The sequence below is a fragment of the Electrona antarctica genome, assembly GCF_951216825.1.
Source record: "Electrona antarctica genome assembly, chromosome: 7".
NCBI lineage: Eukaryota > Metazoa > Chordata > Actinopteri > Myctophiformes > Myctophidae > Electrona > Electrona antarctica.
In genome coordinates, this window is record NC_136812.1 from 41,066,611 (window position 1) to 41,083,634 (window position 17,024).

General features: G+C 42.9%; 1 protein-coding gene across 1 annotated transcript; it reads right to left on the minus strand.

Moving 5' to 3' along the window:
* Positions 1-116: 116 nt before the first annotated feature.
* On the minus strand, positions 117-16,719 carry LOC306926256 (uncharacterized protein). Its single transcript, XM_079505523.1, has 16 exons — positions 16,639-16,719; positions 13,848-14,547; positions 9,417-9,528; positions 8,309-8,364; positions 7,616-7,653; positions 7,110-7,147; positions 5,981-6,110; positions 4,951-5,110; positions 3,818-4,298; positions 3,289-3,311; positions 3,158-3,185; positions 2,511-2,553; positions 1,956-2,118; positions 1,109-1,142; positions 925-965; positions 117-248 (listed from the first exon to the last, which is right to left on the minus strand). The coding sequence occupies exons 1-16, from the start codon at positions 16,639-16,641 to the stop codon at positions 214-216; spliced, it is 2,085 nt and encodes a 694-aa protein (XP_079361649.1). The 5' UTR covers positions 16,642-16,719; the 3' UTR covers positions 117-213.
* Positions 16,720-17,024: the final 305 nt, after the last annotated feature.

The window sequence follows — 17,024 nt, forward strand, 5'->3', positions numbered from 1 at the left end:
TAACAAGATCAGTAACATGGTCAATCAATATTGTTCACCTTTTCTATGGAAGAGCAAGGTGCTTTCAATATAAAATCATGACACAATCAAATAACAAAAAATATTTAATGTGTTTAAATCTCAACAGCAAATAGTGCATTATTGTAAATTGACATACAATTCTCAAAATACGCCACTTTGAGAAGCCGTGCGAAACAGTGATGGATGTTTCTATCAGTGTAGGTTGTCATTGTCATAGATGTCAGCAACTGCAAAGAGATCAAATCAAAACAGATGAGAAACAAAAGCTTCATTTGTACCCCAATGGAGGGACAGACACCATGTCCTAGTAGTGCATGGATTCCCAAACCTTTTAAGGTGTATTAGACAGTTTTTTCTCTTTTGTTTCCACAAAGAGACAAGAGATTGTGGAAACAAATGGACTCTTACAGGTCAATTTTGCTCCATTTTTACTCTCTTTGTGTCTTTTACAGTTTACCTGTGGATTTCACCTTATGCGGACTGCCTTCCTTTGTGGACCTATATACCGATTCATATCTTATCTTTTTATTTTGATTTAATGTTATACTTCATGTGGACTAGTCACTTGCACAAAGACTAATATGCCTATGCCATTCCAGTACCTCATACTGCACCTGTATGTCTAACCTCAGGTTAGACACACCTGATAGTTTGGCTGTATGTACTGTACTGTACAGTACTTACTACTTACTTATACATGTTTGTTCAACGGACCGAAAGAACTAAACAAAAAAAAGCTCTCCCTCTCTCTGCTCTCTTATCTCCAAAAATGTTAATGTGTAAACATTTATGAAACCATAACCATTTACTGTTACCATGCATAATGTATAGTGTATTTACCACATTAATATTAGTATCACAGAAATGTTGTGGTCGCATACTGATGAGCCTGGGAGAACATACCGTTAAAAGTGTCCACATCATCATAAATATCGTCCCCTTCCCTGTAAAAGAACATTGAAACTCTTGAATGGACAACAAAAACACTTGCCTTTTTTCGTTTTTTGTAGGCTACTGCACAGCGACACCAAATGCAGGGCATCTTTTTAGTCAAATATTAGTTATACAACGGGCAGAGGAGACTTACAATTGGAGAAGCAGAGCCCTGGAGACATATCCATCTGTATGCAGGAAGACAAGATGAAGACTTGACTTGACCTAGCCTTCACGACCATGCAGACTTAAGGTTAAAATACCATTTAGCTTTAGACAGATGCTGGGTTCATGATTAACCTGATATCCCATAGTTTCCATAGTTTCAATGTACAGATTATTTTTGATATAGTACGTACCAGTATGTTGCCTAAATTGTTCTAATTGATAAACTTCTACTCCATCACACAATGGTTTAATTTTCAACAAAGCTATGCATCCATAAAATATATAAAATGACGAGTGAAACATTAACTTCTGGATGACGATACTTTCAGTATTATGTGAATGTTTTATTCAACATTTATCCATTTTTCTCTCCCTTGTAGACCTAGCTATTACTGTCTGGTCTGGTTTGTAGGGCAGAAATTCAAAACCAAGTGATCCCTGCCACAAGAGGGTGCTACGAACCTGGCTACTGGGCGTGAATTACTGGCTGCTGCAGTTCAGGCCATGAAAGTGAATGTAATAAACAGCTGTTAACTGATGTGACCAGGGATCATCACCATGCTGGCTTGTGGTGGAATGTTTTTGTCAATATTCTATTTCTGCCACAGACATACAAAATGAGTGGACAATAATATGACCAGGAGCACATAAACCCCCACACATACACATGCATTAGACCTTGGACCCCCATTTAATTTTGTTTTTTGCTGTAAGAGAGTTACAGACTCATGGTGTTTATTTGGACCCCTTGTGGTCCTCAGACTCTACGCTGAGAAACAGTGACATCAAATGAGGTAAAGACCATTCAGACAGGAAGTGGTGTGTGAACCTACATCGTCTGTACTGGTTCCGACACAGGGCTTTCCTGTCATTGGTCAGTTGGATGACGTCTAGGATCTCTCCCTGTGCTACGGGCAAATCCTTCCCCCCCGGCTTCCTGATGATGCCGTTGGGGTCCACCATCATGGTGTGCAGCACCGTCAGGGGTCCCTCATACTGGGAAGAGAACATTCAGGTTTACACCAGTACAGGGCTGAAACCATCAATTATATTCTTAGCAAGAATCGCATCGAATAATCGAGAAGCGCATTTTATATCCTAGATTTTCAGGCCACTAAGATCAGAGCAATGTGTGATTGCAATTTGAAGTGTTTAACACTGTTATAGTGCCACATATGTGTGAAATTTAGTTGTTTTGGTGCCTGAACTGTGTTTGTGCAAAGTATGGTGCGGATTGGAACATCAGTGCACCTGTCACTGTGGTGCCTGGTGTGAGCAATGGTGGTGCACCTGTGGCCTCATTTACTTTACATGCTCAATGTGCTCAAAGAGTATGCGTTATTGGCGTAGTCATAGTGTAAATAAATTAAGTGACAAGAGATATTTACCTTAAACCTTTTTCTCAGCTCCATTTCCACTTTAGGATCTATCCTGTAACAAATTGGCATATGGAGTCAACTCCATATTGTAGTACTAACAGTGTTGCTTGCCGAAAAGAACCGATCCGTTATTTTAGTTGTAATAGAGACTAGGGAGACAACCTCCAACCCCTGCAGATGTGCAAGTCATATTGTATTAACAATCTAACATACAGATTGGTTAAAATAACAATCTATTCATTAAAATAAGTTCCAAATTGCACTTTTAATATCTACATTAAAATGCTTCTTAGCATTTTGTTAAACATTTAGGCTAAATGAGAACAGTGGGTCTCTGCTCTACTCACAGTCCTTCAGGTGGTTGCACACTGGTGTGTTTTGCGGATCCGAAAGTAGTAGGCTATCACTAGCTGTCTGCCTGTCACCAACACCCCACTACAAAGCTGCGTAAAACGAATCAAATCGACCCTGATCAGAAACAGAACGCACCAGTGTGCAAACACCTTTAAGACAGTGTGTTGTGTTTTGAATTGAATTGAATTGAATTGAATTGAATTGAATTGAATTGAATTGAATTGAATTGAATTGAATTGAATTGAATTGAATTGAATTGAATTGAATTGAATCGAGCTGCTCAACTTCATTTGGACAGATACCTGATTTCATGAGGAGGCGCGGGAAAATCTGAAAGAGACAGAGACACAGATAACCACTTGTCTTAGTCACTCAGTCTTCACCTATCATAAACATCACGAATATGAACCATTCTGATGCAGTCAGCACTCACCGTTTTCCTGTGGCCAGCTGCTGCTGAAACGGCAAAGCAGAAAAACAATAAAGAACTCAACTTAGACAGGATACAGAATCGAGGTAATACATAATTAATAGCTATTTATATACCATATCACCTCATTGAACTCTTAGCCTAACTTGTTATATATCTTTCACCAGGAATTGAACTGGAATGTGTGCGCACGCACGTGCATGCGTACTGGGAACAGCAAGGTTGATCCCGGGCTCCCCCAAAGTTAAGTGTCGAAGTGTCCTTGAGCAAGACTCTGAACCCCTAATTTCTCCCAATGTGCAGGTTGGTGCCTTGCATGGTTTCCTCCGCCATCAGTGTTTTAATGTGTGTGAATGTAATTATGCCGTGGGTTCGAGTCCCGATCCCGACGACCTTTCCTGCGTGTCACTCCTGTCTCTCTCTCCCCATTTCCTGTCAATCTACTGTATACTAAGAAGCCAAACAAATATACATAAAAAAGCTGATTGATCGAATAATAGCTACGAAAATACACATGACCTACGACCCTCACCTGTCCATGTGGTCACCTGACTCCACATCGTAGTAGATGTCTTCAGTCAGAGGGGGGGAGGGTGGAGGGGGCGGTAGGCGGGGGTGATGTGGAGGTGGTAGGCGGAGGTCATGTGGGGGCGGTAGGCGGGGGTGATGTGGAGGTGGTAGGCGGAGGTCATGTGGGGGTGGTAGGCGAGGGTCGGGTGAAGGCGGTAGGCGGGGGTCGGATGAAGGCGGTAGGCGGGGGTGATGTGGAGGCGGTAGGCGGGTGTCGGGTGAAGGCAGTAGGTGGGGGTCGGGTGAAGGCGGTAGGCGGGGGTGATGCAGAGCCGGTAGGCGGGGGTCGGGTGAAGGCGGTAGGCGGGGGTGATGTGAAGCCGGTAGGCGGTTGTCGGGTGGAGGTGGTGGTAGCGGATATGCATCCAACCCTTTGGCTCGAAGAACTTTACGTTTCACCTCATCATAGTCCACATCCACACAGGTGTTACTGATATAACCATCTGGAGGACGAGGACAAGACTAATAAACATCCAGGAGCATTTCCTTTTTAGTACAATGAACAATTATATTAGCCGATCTATAAGCTCACAGCGTCTTGCATTGTGAGACATTCTGAGCTTGTAGCTCAGCAAATTTTGCTATACTGAAAGTTCTTGAAAAACTAGATCTTCAGACCGCTATTGTTCCATATTGCACTGATCAGAGGGATGGTCAATGGTCAATGATCAAGTTATGGCCATTTGAAGCTTTAAAGACTGCTGTAACTGCTGTTGCACCCCATATCCATACTGTATGTGTGCTTTTTTGGGGGCGTTTTTTGCCTTTATTGATAGGGTACAGTAATTAGACAGGAAAGGGGGAGAGAGATGGGGGGAAGACATGCGGCAAAGGCCGACGGGCTCGGGACTCGAACCCGCGACACGCCGTCAGGCTGGATTACCAGCCTAGGTGCCTGGACCGCTCAGCCCAGGCCTACAGTATGTGTGCATTTTTGGGAGCAAGCTGGACTGTCCAATGTGGCCGCTGTTGTGACTATTCTAGCCATACCCCTGAACAGTGTTTGTGCCAAGTTTGGTGCGCATCGGAGCAATGAAAAAAGTACAATTTGAAATACAGCATGACATCTTTTGGGTTTGAGGCCAAACAACTCACAGTCTCCATTGAGGGTGCGAGCGAGCCACCGGCCGAGCGGATTGTCCTTCACCCGGAGGATCTCCACTCTGTCTCCCTGGTGCACGTTCAGGTCCAGTTTGCCACCATGCCAGTCCTGTCGCACCTGAGCCACGTAGAGAACCTCCACTTCCCCTTTGATCTGCAGCAGGAAAGACAAACACTGCATGTTAACGCTACACACTATACTGTCAACTCAACTCTGAGGGTTTACAAACCCTACAAATGAACACTCAGAGTATACAATACATTGACGATGATATCCTGCAGCAGTGGTTCTCCACTATTTGCATGTCATGGACTGTTGAAGTGAATGTTTTAAACAAAGTATTTATATATTTTAAAATAGCCAATATACAGTCTCACAAGTCACAACCCATCGCAGCATTTTGAGAGCTTGGAGATATCTATCTACAAATGCACCAAGTCTCGTACGTGCGTGTGTGTGTGTACGTACGTCTGTAATCCACGTAACTCGAGAGCCGTTTTCCCCACCGACTTCAAATTCGACATAAGCATTCCACCACACCACCACAAGGAGTGCAGTGCCTGCATGGTGCCGAGTCCGTCGGATACACCGTTGTCCAGAACCAGCACAAAAGCCTCTGCCTGGGATCTGGCCCTGATCACCCCTATATCTCCATATATGGAACTGGCCTGTTCTGACATCACACTGTTTGTGCGATGTCCATATTTGGGTATGCCTGACAAAGAACTCCATATGGGCATAAAAGGGACACAGACATAATAACTGGGTGGGGCATGCATTTCCAACTTGCATCGTTCCAAGTAGGCCAGTTCCCAACGGGCACCGCTCTAGTAATATATAATAATATAATAGGGCTTACAGTATGTGTTTAAACTGTTCGTCCTTTTGCTGCGGACTGCCTGGAGCCACTCAGGGAGGAGTCCTCCCCGAACCCCACTTTGAGAACGACACACAGCTCTCTTACTTTTCATGGACAGATGGACATGCAGGTGTTTGAAGCAGATGGGCATTTCCACATCCTACCTGGAATTTCTTCCTCAACTCACGCTCCCCTTTCAGTCGTTCCTTTTGTTGTCTCTTGTCCTCCTGCTGTCCTTGTGTCTTCACCTCTGTCTTCTTCTCAGAGAGTCCCTTATTCAGTTCCAGTTGGCTTCTTTCAGAATGCGAAGAGAAACATGTCACAAAAAATGTACTAAATATCACTAAAAGTGGTTCTTTCATATCATATAGGAAACCTATTTTGGAGATACAGTTTGGCAGGGGTTCTCAAATGTTCTCAAATGTTTTCATGTCAAGAACCCCCAAATGAATTTGTATTTGGCCATGGGGGTCCCTGGACCCCACTTTGAGAACCACTGAGCTAAAGGGTGTTGTTGGGGCCCGGGGGCGGGTGTCTGGGCTGGGGCTACAGCCCCGGATGTTCTTTGAATTGATTGATTGATTGAAATATTTATTAATAGTTTGCAGAATTACAGTACATTTCAAGCACAAACTCAATACAAAGCCTGTTAACTGTGAGTGGACGACCCAATTAAGCATTACACTTGTTTACAAGAGGGTCCACCATGTTCAATTCATCAAAACATTTAGAGACGTACAAATAGACACTTCTATATAGTCAAAGAACAGAACAGGAATTCATCATAGAGGTAAAAAGGGAAAAGAGACATATACAGTGAGGGGGAAAAAGGGGGGGGGGATTCCGATTTTTACGGGGGCCAGTTTCGAATTGCAGCCGTCCGCAGGTGCCCTTTGAGAGCGGTTTTGAAGGAGTCAAGGGATTTGCATGTCTTAATGACTGTTGGTAGGGCGTTCCACATTTTGGTGGCATTGTTTGTGCCAAATCTGGGTTAGCCCTGGAACTCTGGAACTCAAAAAATACAAATAAAATAAAATAGCCTTCATCTGTCATAACATTGACAAATTAAAGCCCTTGAAGATAATATGATACTGCTGATCAAAACAGTGTTTGGGTTCTCCTCCCTGTGCCATTCCTACTGTAGGTTCACATTACTGGCACCTGCACATTTTGTGTGGGCGAGAGTGCAAGAGATAAAAGTCCTTTGTTGTCTAGGCGTTCCATTTCTTAATCTGTAATTTAATTGAATTTATTTATATTTGTTATTATTATTTGCATCTGTATTACACTTACTCGTCAATGATGTCATACACCTCACTGCCGTCACTCCCCTGAAAGAGAAAACGTCCATGAACAGATTAACGTTGTAAAGTTACCGTAATCACTTTAATACACTTTAAACACGTCTGTCTAGTTTTCTTTACCAGAACACACTTCTGAAAAGCTTTTCAGCAAAGCGGATATAAACTGTAAATAACACATACTTTAGTCTGTTATTCTGTTAGTTAGAATTAGTCATCCTTCTCCCACGTTCACGTACACAAACTACACATAGTTCTTCTAAACACTATACACATCTTGTCTTCATGATTCAGGGTACTGTAATTGTCCTTTAAATTGTCCGAGATAAACCTAGCTGGTGCATTTATTTTAGTTACACAGATCTACAACATTAAAATGCACAATAATGCATTGCATGGTTTGCTGGCAAGTGACACCAATCTGCTGCTCTATTGCACCTGCAAAATCTACATCCTATGTTTTAAAATCTGGCGTTATGATTAATATTGTGTCCTTACTCCAGTCAAATGCTGTGAACTGCTGTCCGTCCAGGAATCTGTGGATGAAAAAAACATAAAACAGAAACTATATTGAAATGATGCTCTTCATTGGGACATGGTAGTGCATTTATTGAAAGAATTCAGGAAAAAGGCTTGCAATTCATTTTTTATTGCTGCAAACTTTATTCAGACAGGGCTTTAAAACAGTGTTTTAAAACGTTTTGGAGCCATAAACAATTGACTTGGGAGCCTTTTTTCCTAAATGATTTCACTGTCCTCGCAGTTTAGCTCAGCACAAAGAAAGGATGATGTGTGTTAAAATGATCTTTTGAATTTGTCTTCAAAGAATACATGGATGTAATATAGCCAGTTAACCAGGAACAACAGGTCTTAATTATCTACTGACACTGAAAACACTGACAGCTACTCTTCTATAATAAAACAAATGTTGGTTGTTTGGTCTGTTGGCAGTTTGATCACGGATTACATGCTTGTGTAAATAATAACATACTGTAGACAATACTTTTCAACAACAAGAGTAGTGAAAAGTAGTGTTGGTACTTGACATGACTCACCGTGCTACAAAGTAAATTAAGCATTAGTATCTAAGTGGGTCCAAGTAGTATTTTTTTCATCTCTGTTCGGAAATTTCAATACTATCATGTAAGTAAAACAACAATAGAAAACCAATCAAAATAAGATGTCACATACCATTCCTCTCCAAGGTATCTATGTCATCATAGGTGTCCTGGTCCTCGTCAAATTGACTTTAGTCCATGGACAAAAGAAAAAGTGAATTAAAACAAACAAACAATAATACATACAAATATGACAATGCATGCATTGTTGCAATAATTGTTGTCTTTTTTATTAGCATTTGTAAAGCATTGACTTTACAAATCTATATCATCTGGGATTACTTTTACTGTAGGTCTTCTCTGCTTTATTGAGTTATTTAGCAGCTAAATTCAGAGTTTTCATGTACGGGTCCACACAATAAAAGCCTCATTGTAGATTTATACATTACTCAGCTTTAACTGAGAGTTTATAAAACCAAATGGACCATTTGGTATACCGGCACACATGTGCACGTTCAGAGTTAAAGTTGGGAGAAGCCCTAGGCTGATTTAGTAGGTTTTTTTTCAACTCAAACACTAAGGCTGACCTTATAGTAGCCTACGCTGTGACGTGAGCAACACAGCTGCAGATAATCAAAATGAATAATGGGTGTGTTAGATGTATTGTATAGGTGCTTCAATGTGCATTTATAATACTGTTGACTACTGTCTGTGATTGCACATTGGCACACCAATGGGTCTTTGATTAGCCACAGATGTGTTTCTTACTGTACATATTTTTAATCTGATGTTTGTTTAACGTGAACTGAAAAATATAAATAAAAATACAAAAATCAGCCTATAGGGTTGCATGCCCCTTTAAACGAGCACTCCAGATGTGCAGTGGAGAGAAAGAGTGACAGGCTCAGAGGTGGAAGTAAAACGTAGCAATACCAAATTACTTTGTGTTTGTTTACGTACTAAAAGAATGCCTTTGAGAGCTGTTTCAACGTACAATGTACAGTAAGTCAATGAGAAGCATATTTTGAATTATCAATTTCTAATTACTGGAAAAATGATCTTTGATTTCTTGTCCACATTTGGAGTTACATCAAAGCAAGGTAACTACACAACCCAAACCTCTACCAAAGTGCTCTTGCACTTTAAGTGAAGTGTAAGGTATCGAAAAATGTAAATTGTACATGAGTTCAGGTCTTGAGTAAATGTACTTAGTTACTTTCTACCACCCGTGGTATACTCACATAGGGGCGCACTGGCGTGGAAGGCTGCTGGGTTTGTAGGGGGGTCTCGGGGGTCCAGCAGGACAGACTAACCCAGGTAGAGACAGATTACTGCCTCCAGATGACAGAGAACCTGGACAGGAACCACAAGATCATCACCATGTAGGCCTACTGTAAGTGGAATCTGTTGCTGCAGCATGCACCCCCTTTCACACGTGCACACATTCACATCCGGAAGCGAAGATCTTCATCTTCTATGAATTGAGTATGAAGGACCCAGATGGAAACAAGCCATAGCCTTGTATTGAAATGTAATTTTCTGTACTTTCTTCTGCAAACTGTTAATACAATATTCAATCACTCAATCAATACAACCACAGTCTTCTACTGTTGGTCACTGGGAGCTGACCAGTACAACCACAGTCTGATACTATTGGTCACTGGGAGCTGACCAGTACAACCACAGTCTGATACTGTTGGTCACTGGGAGCTGACCAGTACAACCACAGTCTGATACTGTTGGTCACTGGGAGCTGACCGGTACAACCACAGTCTGATACTGTTGGTCACTGGGAGCTGCCCGGTACAACCACAGTCTTCTACTGTTGTTCACTGGGAGCTTCCCAGTACAACCACAGTCTGATACTGTTGTTCACTGGGAGCTTCCCAGTACAACCACAGTCTTCTACTGTTGTTCACTGGGAGCTTCCCAGTACAACCACAGTCTGATACTGTTGTTCACTGGGAGCTTCCCAGTACAACCACAGTCTGATACTGTTGTTCACCTGGAGCTTCCCAGTACAACCACAGTCTGATACTGTTGTTCACTGGGAGCTTCCCAGTACAACCACAGTCTGATACTGTTGGTCACTGGGCGCTTCCCAGTACAACCACAGTCTTCTACTGTTGTTCACTGGGCGCTTCCCAGTACAACCACAGTCTTCTACTGTTGTTCACTGGGCGCTTCCCAGTACAACCACAGTCTTCTACTGTTGTTCACTGGGCGCTTCCCAGTACAACCACAGTCTTCTACTGTTGTTCACTGGGAGCTTCCCAGTACAACCACAGTCTGATACTGTTGTTCACTGGGAGCTTCCCAGTACAACCACAGTCTGATACTGTTGTTCACTGGGAGCTTCCCAGTACAACCACAGTCTGATACTGTTGTTCACTGGGAGCTGCCCAGTACAACCACAGTCTTCTACTGTTGTTCACTGGGAGCTTCCCAGTACAACCACAGTCTTCTACTGTTGTTCACTGGGCGCTTCCCAGTACAACCACAGTCTTCTACTGTTGTTCACTGGGAGCTTCCCAGTACAACCACAGTCTGATACTGTTGGTCACTGGGCGCTTCCCAGTACAACCACAGTCTTCTACTGTTGTTCACTGGGCGCTTCCCAGTACAACCACAGTCTGATACTGTTGTTCACTGGGAGCTTCCCAGTACAACCACAGTCTTCTACTGTTGTTCACTGGGCGCTTCCCAGTACAACCACAGTCTGATACTGTTGGTCACTGGGAGCTGACCAGTACAACCACAGTCTGATACTGTTGGTCACTGGGAGCTGCCCAGTACAACCACAGTCTGATACTGTTGGTCACTGGGAGCTGACCAGTACAACCACAGTCTGATACTGTTGGTCACTGGGAGCTGACCAGTACAACCACAGTCTGATACTGTTGGTCACTGGGAGCTGTGAGTTGAGCCATACAACCACTATGTAGTTATGCATTAAAGTGTGCCATCATCACGCTACCACAAACAAAAGGGAGATAGGAGGGGAGGAGTGCTCAACCACAGTGACAAACATAATGCAAAAACAGGATGTATCACCTGATTATATCTTGTCCCTCTGTTTTTATTGTCTGTTTGTAACTGTGTGATTGTTGCTATCCGAACTACGTCTCTCTTGAGAATGAGAGATTACAGATTACCTTATTATTATTGGAATATGAAGTCATATTTGTCTTCCTGTACAGGTCCCTATAGTTAAACCCAGCCCTATTTTAATCAAATGCACTGTCATGGTTGGATTGGAACACTATACATTTTTGGAAGCCAGCTTTGTATGAAGACTTAAGCTTCATACAAAGCTGTATAACACATGAACACAACAGTCAACATGGATAACAAGCTCAAAAAACCAAACCAAATACCATAATAAGTAACACATCATTGCACTGTAATGCAAATTCACACACACAGACCTAGTTCCAACCATGAGCCTAAAGCATAACAATAAAAAGCAACAACGATAAAGGGTCCTTAATAACTTAAGTGTCAATTGAGGGGTAATAAGGCCCTCATGACTCCTTATAAGATGCTTATTATCTTCAAATTAAGTACCACTCAAACTATATCCTTGATCAACGGACATGTAAAAAAAAGAGTGCACATGGTACAGTGAAGGGGGTGACAAACTGACAGTATGTCAGCCCCCTATAGTACCCCCCCTTCACATTCAGTAGACCCTGTGATCTTTTGTAGACAGATGTAATTTCCTGGGGTCTAGTAGGACTATGGCAAATAATAAAAAAATAATTCACTATAAAATTGTGTAAAAGAATACATATTTAGCCCCATGTTCGAATGCCCCGAAAGAAAAACGAAAGAAAGCAGCAAATGAAAAACAATTAACACTCATCTTTTAGTTTCTCTAATAACAACCTATAAAACATGAACCTTGGTTAAAAAAAACTAAAGTTGTCCCTTAAAGGACCACTTCACCACTTTTCAACTTCTCTTCCTATAATTGGTCCTAACTAATGTTCATGATAAAATACCACAATTTTTTTCTACTCAGTCTGTGTCTCATAGGAAGGCTGTGGGCAGTTCAGAAACCCGTCCACCAGTGACTTCATCGATGGTGAATCCAAGCTAATAGAAACGGCAGGCTTTCTTTTCCTGAAAAGTTGCAATGCAAAAGTTGAAGCCATCGTTCTCACGATAATAAAAATCTAAATATATATTTTTTTAAATCGTGTTTAAAAAAAAATCTGCCTAATGATGATGTCACTGGTGGACGGGTGTCCGAACTGCCCAGAGCCCTCCTATGAGACACAGACTGAGTAGGAACTAGAAAAAGTGCCCTTCTGGGCACAGGTCTCCACCAGGAGGATAGGACTGTGTGAGATGTTTGGCAAAATGTTTAGGAGTAATATAAACATGTTTGCCTTTGATGGCAATTGGATGATTTGAGGCATTGTTCCAAAAATGTGTTTTGCAAAAATCAACCTGTTGGTGGCGCTATAACAGGCCAATGTGAAAAGGGTGGGATATATTCCTCAGCCTAGTAAGAAAATGTGTGAAAGATTTCACGTAAATTGCATGCTGCGTTCATGATTTGAGGCTTTTGTTCAAAACGGGGCAATCTTGCAAACTGTGAAAGCCAATTATAGCCAATTAGGATGGAATATGAAATATCGGACAGATCCGACTTGAGCACATGACCATAGAGATACTGTGTAACGATTTGTGAGATTTTTGGACAGAATCTGGAGGAGTAATATCAAAAAATGTGTTTTACAAAAGTCGGCCTCCTGGTGGCGCTATAAAAGGCAGATGCGGAAAATGCAGGTCAAAGGTTTGTCCTTGGCCTCTAGGGAGTGTGCATGCAACATTTCACGCAGATCGGTGCAGTTTTAGGTAAAAAATTAGAAAAGCTGCCTCATGGTGGCGCTATAACAGGCCGTTCTGGAAAATGCGGGGCAGAGGTTCATCGTTGGCATCCAGGGAGTGTGTGTGCAAAGTTTGGCATCGACCGGGTTAACGGTGCCGGAGATTAGCTGGTAACGGACGGACGGAAGGACGGACACACACACGGACGGACGGACACACACACGGACGGAGTGCAAAACATACTCTCTCCCCATGCCTTCGGCCTGGTGGAGACAATAAATGGTGGTGTTTTATCATGAACATTAGTGAGGACCAATTATATGAAGAGATGTTGAAAAGTGGTGAAGTGGTCCTTTAAGCATTTTGATTATCGCAATAATATCGTAAATCCAAATTATTTTTGCCAGTAGGCGCTGGCCTTTTCACTCTTCACTAAATCTCTGGTGCATGTCTCTGTACACACACACACGTGGTGCATTTATAGATATATTTCATCAAATATTATTGGAAAAAGAATGACTATTGATTGAAACCTTTTCTCAAAAAGGTCATAAACAAAACCTATTATGTGCATGTGCTGATTAGTATTTAGTTTTTTTTTGTTGATGTTCACTTGATGTGCTCTTCAGACATCTTTCAGAGAGGTGACTAGTAAATATATTCAACAGCTATTTTTATTTCTAGTCCCAGCAGAGTGCAACATATACTGTATCTCTACTGAATCCAAAACTTCCTCCACGAACTTGCTTTAAACTCAAATTTCTCAACTATCTCAATGAAGAGAAAACACACTCAGTTCCAGACAAAAAAAAACCCTTCTGAAAGTGAATTACCGTCGTTGTGCTTGAGGCGGGCAGGACGTGCGGGTGACGGCGGAACTTGCTGAAGTGACCCTCGTACGGTCCTCTGGCAGTAGGGTTCCAGGTTGACGTGTTGGGGCCGTTTGGGTTTGGGCGGCTGGGGCCCTGTGGGGGGCAGGGGCTTCCTCAGCGGTGGCACCTCCGCTTGGATCCTCTGGCTGGCTGGCAGTGGCCGGACGGAGGTCGCGGTCAGGGGTTTCAGACTAGCCGGCTGGGCGGCAGACGGGCCGGGCCTCTGGTGGCTCAGCATGATGTTCTGAAGCAGCTCCACGGAAGGCCTGATCCGGCCACATGAGTTGGCTGGCCGCGTGGGAGCCGCCCTGACCACGCCTCCAGGGGCCAGAGGTCGAGGGAACACTCCCATCGGCAAGAGTGCAGGTCGAGGTCCGGGGCTTCCAGTTTCCGTCCTCGCAGGCCCAGAGAACCTGGGTAGCCCGTGAGAGGTGGAGGGGCTCGACCCACCAAAAGGGGAAGTAGGAACCATGGGGGAAATTTTGTGACGGGCCACCCCGTTTTGGGAAATACCCCCGTGCTGCCCAGGTCGCGGCAGGACCTCTCTCCCAAATCCAGGGAGGGGATATCTGGCGGGTCCGGCGTCCGGATGGCTGCTGTGGGCCATCTGAGCGCTGGTGTGGAACTTGGCTCTCAGAGCCTTGATGTCCGCACTCTCCCCCTGACAAGGAGACAACGAGAGGTGAAACTCAAATGCAGAGCTGCTGCTCTGTTGCTTGTTGTAGAACGGAAGTTAGCAATGTGACAGCACAAGGCAACCCCCAACTCCTTCCCAGACACAACACATCATACACCACAAACACACAACTCTCTCGTGCACGCGCACACGCACACACACACACACACGCACACACGCACACACGCACACACGCACACACGCACACACACACACACACACACACACACGCACACACGCACACACACACACACACACACACACACACACACACACACACACACACACACACACACACTTTTTAAAAATGGCATTAACAAAATGTGGTCACTTTTAACCCTAATGCCCAAAATAGACAATCTACAAGCGTATAACGATGTGCCGTGTCTGCCTATACTATACAGATTTAGAAGGCATTTGTAGAATTGGCCTCGGGTCTTAATGGTTTAAAGTTAAACTTTAAAGTGGTTAAACTGATTTAGCTATGTTAACTAATTTTTGCCGGGGACCCCCTCGCTGCCCCCTCAAGGACCCCTGTGGTTTCCCCCACTTTGAGAACCACTGCTGTCATTGTGTTTTAAGATGAACACAACCATAAAAAGACAGCAGATGACGGGATGAGCAGGAAGTGCAGTGTGACCACACACCTAGTGTGCTCTGCACCTGTAACCATGGCAACAGCCCTCGCTGTCACACTTTGGACCAATGAGCTTCATGCTCTGCTGAGGAGCGTCGCTCTGATCACAGAACACACAGGAAGTAGATGGATAACCTGTGTGTCTGCTCTGTACCACAAAGCACAATGCATAGCAATAATACACAGACTGATAGGTGTGTAGGTGTGTGTGTGTGTGTGTGTGTGTGTGTGTGTGTGTGTGTGTGTGTGTGTGTGTGTGTGTGTGTGTGTGTGTGTGCTACTACTCACATAATAATTAAATGGGTTTTTTTTAACAAAAATTTGAAAAATGAGGTGAGAGATGCACCTCTGAAAAAGATTAGCTTTAACTGTGGAATTTGCTTAGAAAAGTAAAGTTTAATACTGTTCTAAAAACATGCAATAAACCAGGCACGCACGCACACACACACACACACACATATGCACACATACACACGCACGCACACACACAAGGTTGACTATTATAAGAGATAAGAGGCTAAGGATAAGGGAGGCTATAAGAATGCTGCACAGTAGTGCAGCAAGTCAATGAATAACAGCTGGATAAAGCTTCCTTTTAGCAGTGCTCACTTTCCAACATCACATCATTTGCTTCACAACGGCTGAAATGAGACGAGATTTAAAACAATACTGAACACATTTTTACTGCAACAAACCACGTTTGCTTTTATCCCATAACAGGGTACTGTGAAGTGAAACTGAAGGCTCACCACTGAACTGTAGTTTCACATGACCTGCCAAAATCTGTAACTGTGAGAGTACACATTTGTACTCATTGTTATGGGGGTCCATTGCTTAATGTATAAACCAAATTGGGGGTCCACTGCACTAGGTCCTTTTACACCCAGAAAACTACAATTGACATTATGTAAACTAGTTACACACTTTATAGTATAGTATTAATATATGTATGAGTCTTAAACCATGCAGGCCCCCTCTGGTTTTGACCTTTACCATTGCATGGTTATGGCACGTAGCCTATAGACACACTTGTCAGGGTTTAAATTGGGACTGAAGAAACACATTTGTGATGACGGAGCTATGGCTGTTTTCCTCCCAAGGAGTGTTTTTTGTGCAAAACTAATGCTTGGAATGGATTCAGAATGGATTCATGAAAAACCCCTAGTTTCATATGTCACATGCTACTTAAAGAATGATGAAATTTTGACTTTTTTGCCGTATAGGCCTATAGGATGTAAATGGTATGGTCACATATTATGCTAATAACTCATTTCCCACGGGAGTTGAATTTCAATCTTTTACATGTTATTAGACACCTTTAGAAACATATTGGTGAAGACATTTCTTGGTAACGATTTAGTTCCCAGATTTTCATAGGTTTCACTTACTAACAACCTGATTACATAGAAAAGAATGAGAAAATTCAGATTTGTACTTACCATGTTTGCTTGGATTATTATTCTAGCAAAGTTTGCCGTAAATGAACGTCTCCATGTTCAGCACGGCATGTTGTAACCCTGTAGAGACTGATGTGGCCTGGTTAGCTACTCTCACTGTAAATGAGGAAATAGTGTACTTTATAAATGACTGTGTGGCAAACACATCGACATACTGTAATGTCCACTGTATCCACTTCAGCAACAATAGAGGAACTGTTAAATGGTGGGCAGTAACGAAGTTAATTTACTTGAGTACTGTACTTAAGTACACCTTTTTAGTATCTGTACTTGAGTATATATATATTTTTTGTACGCTTCCGACTTTCACTCAACTACAAAGACAAATATGGTACTTTTGGACTCCACTATGTTACTAGAAGGCACCC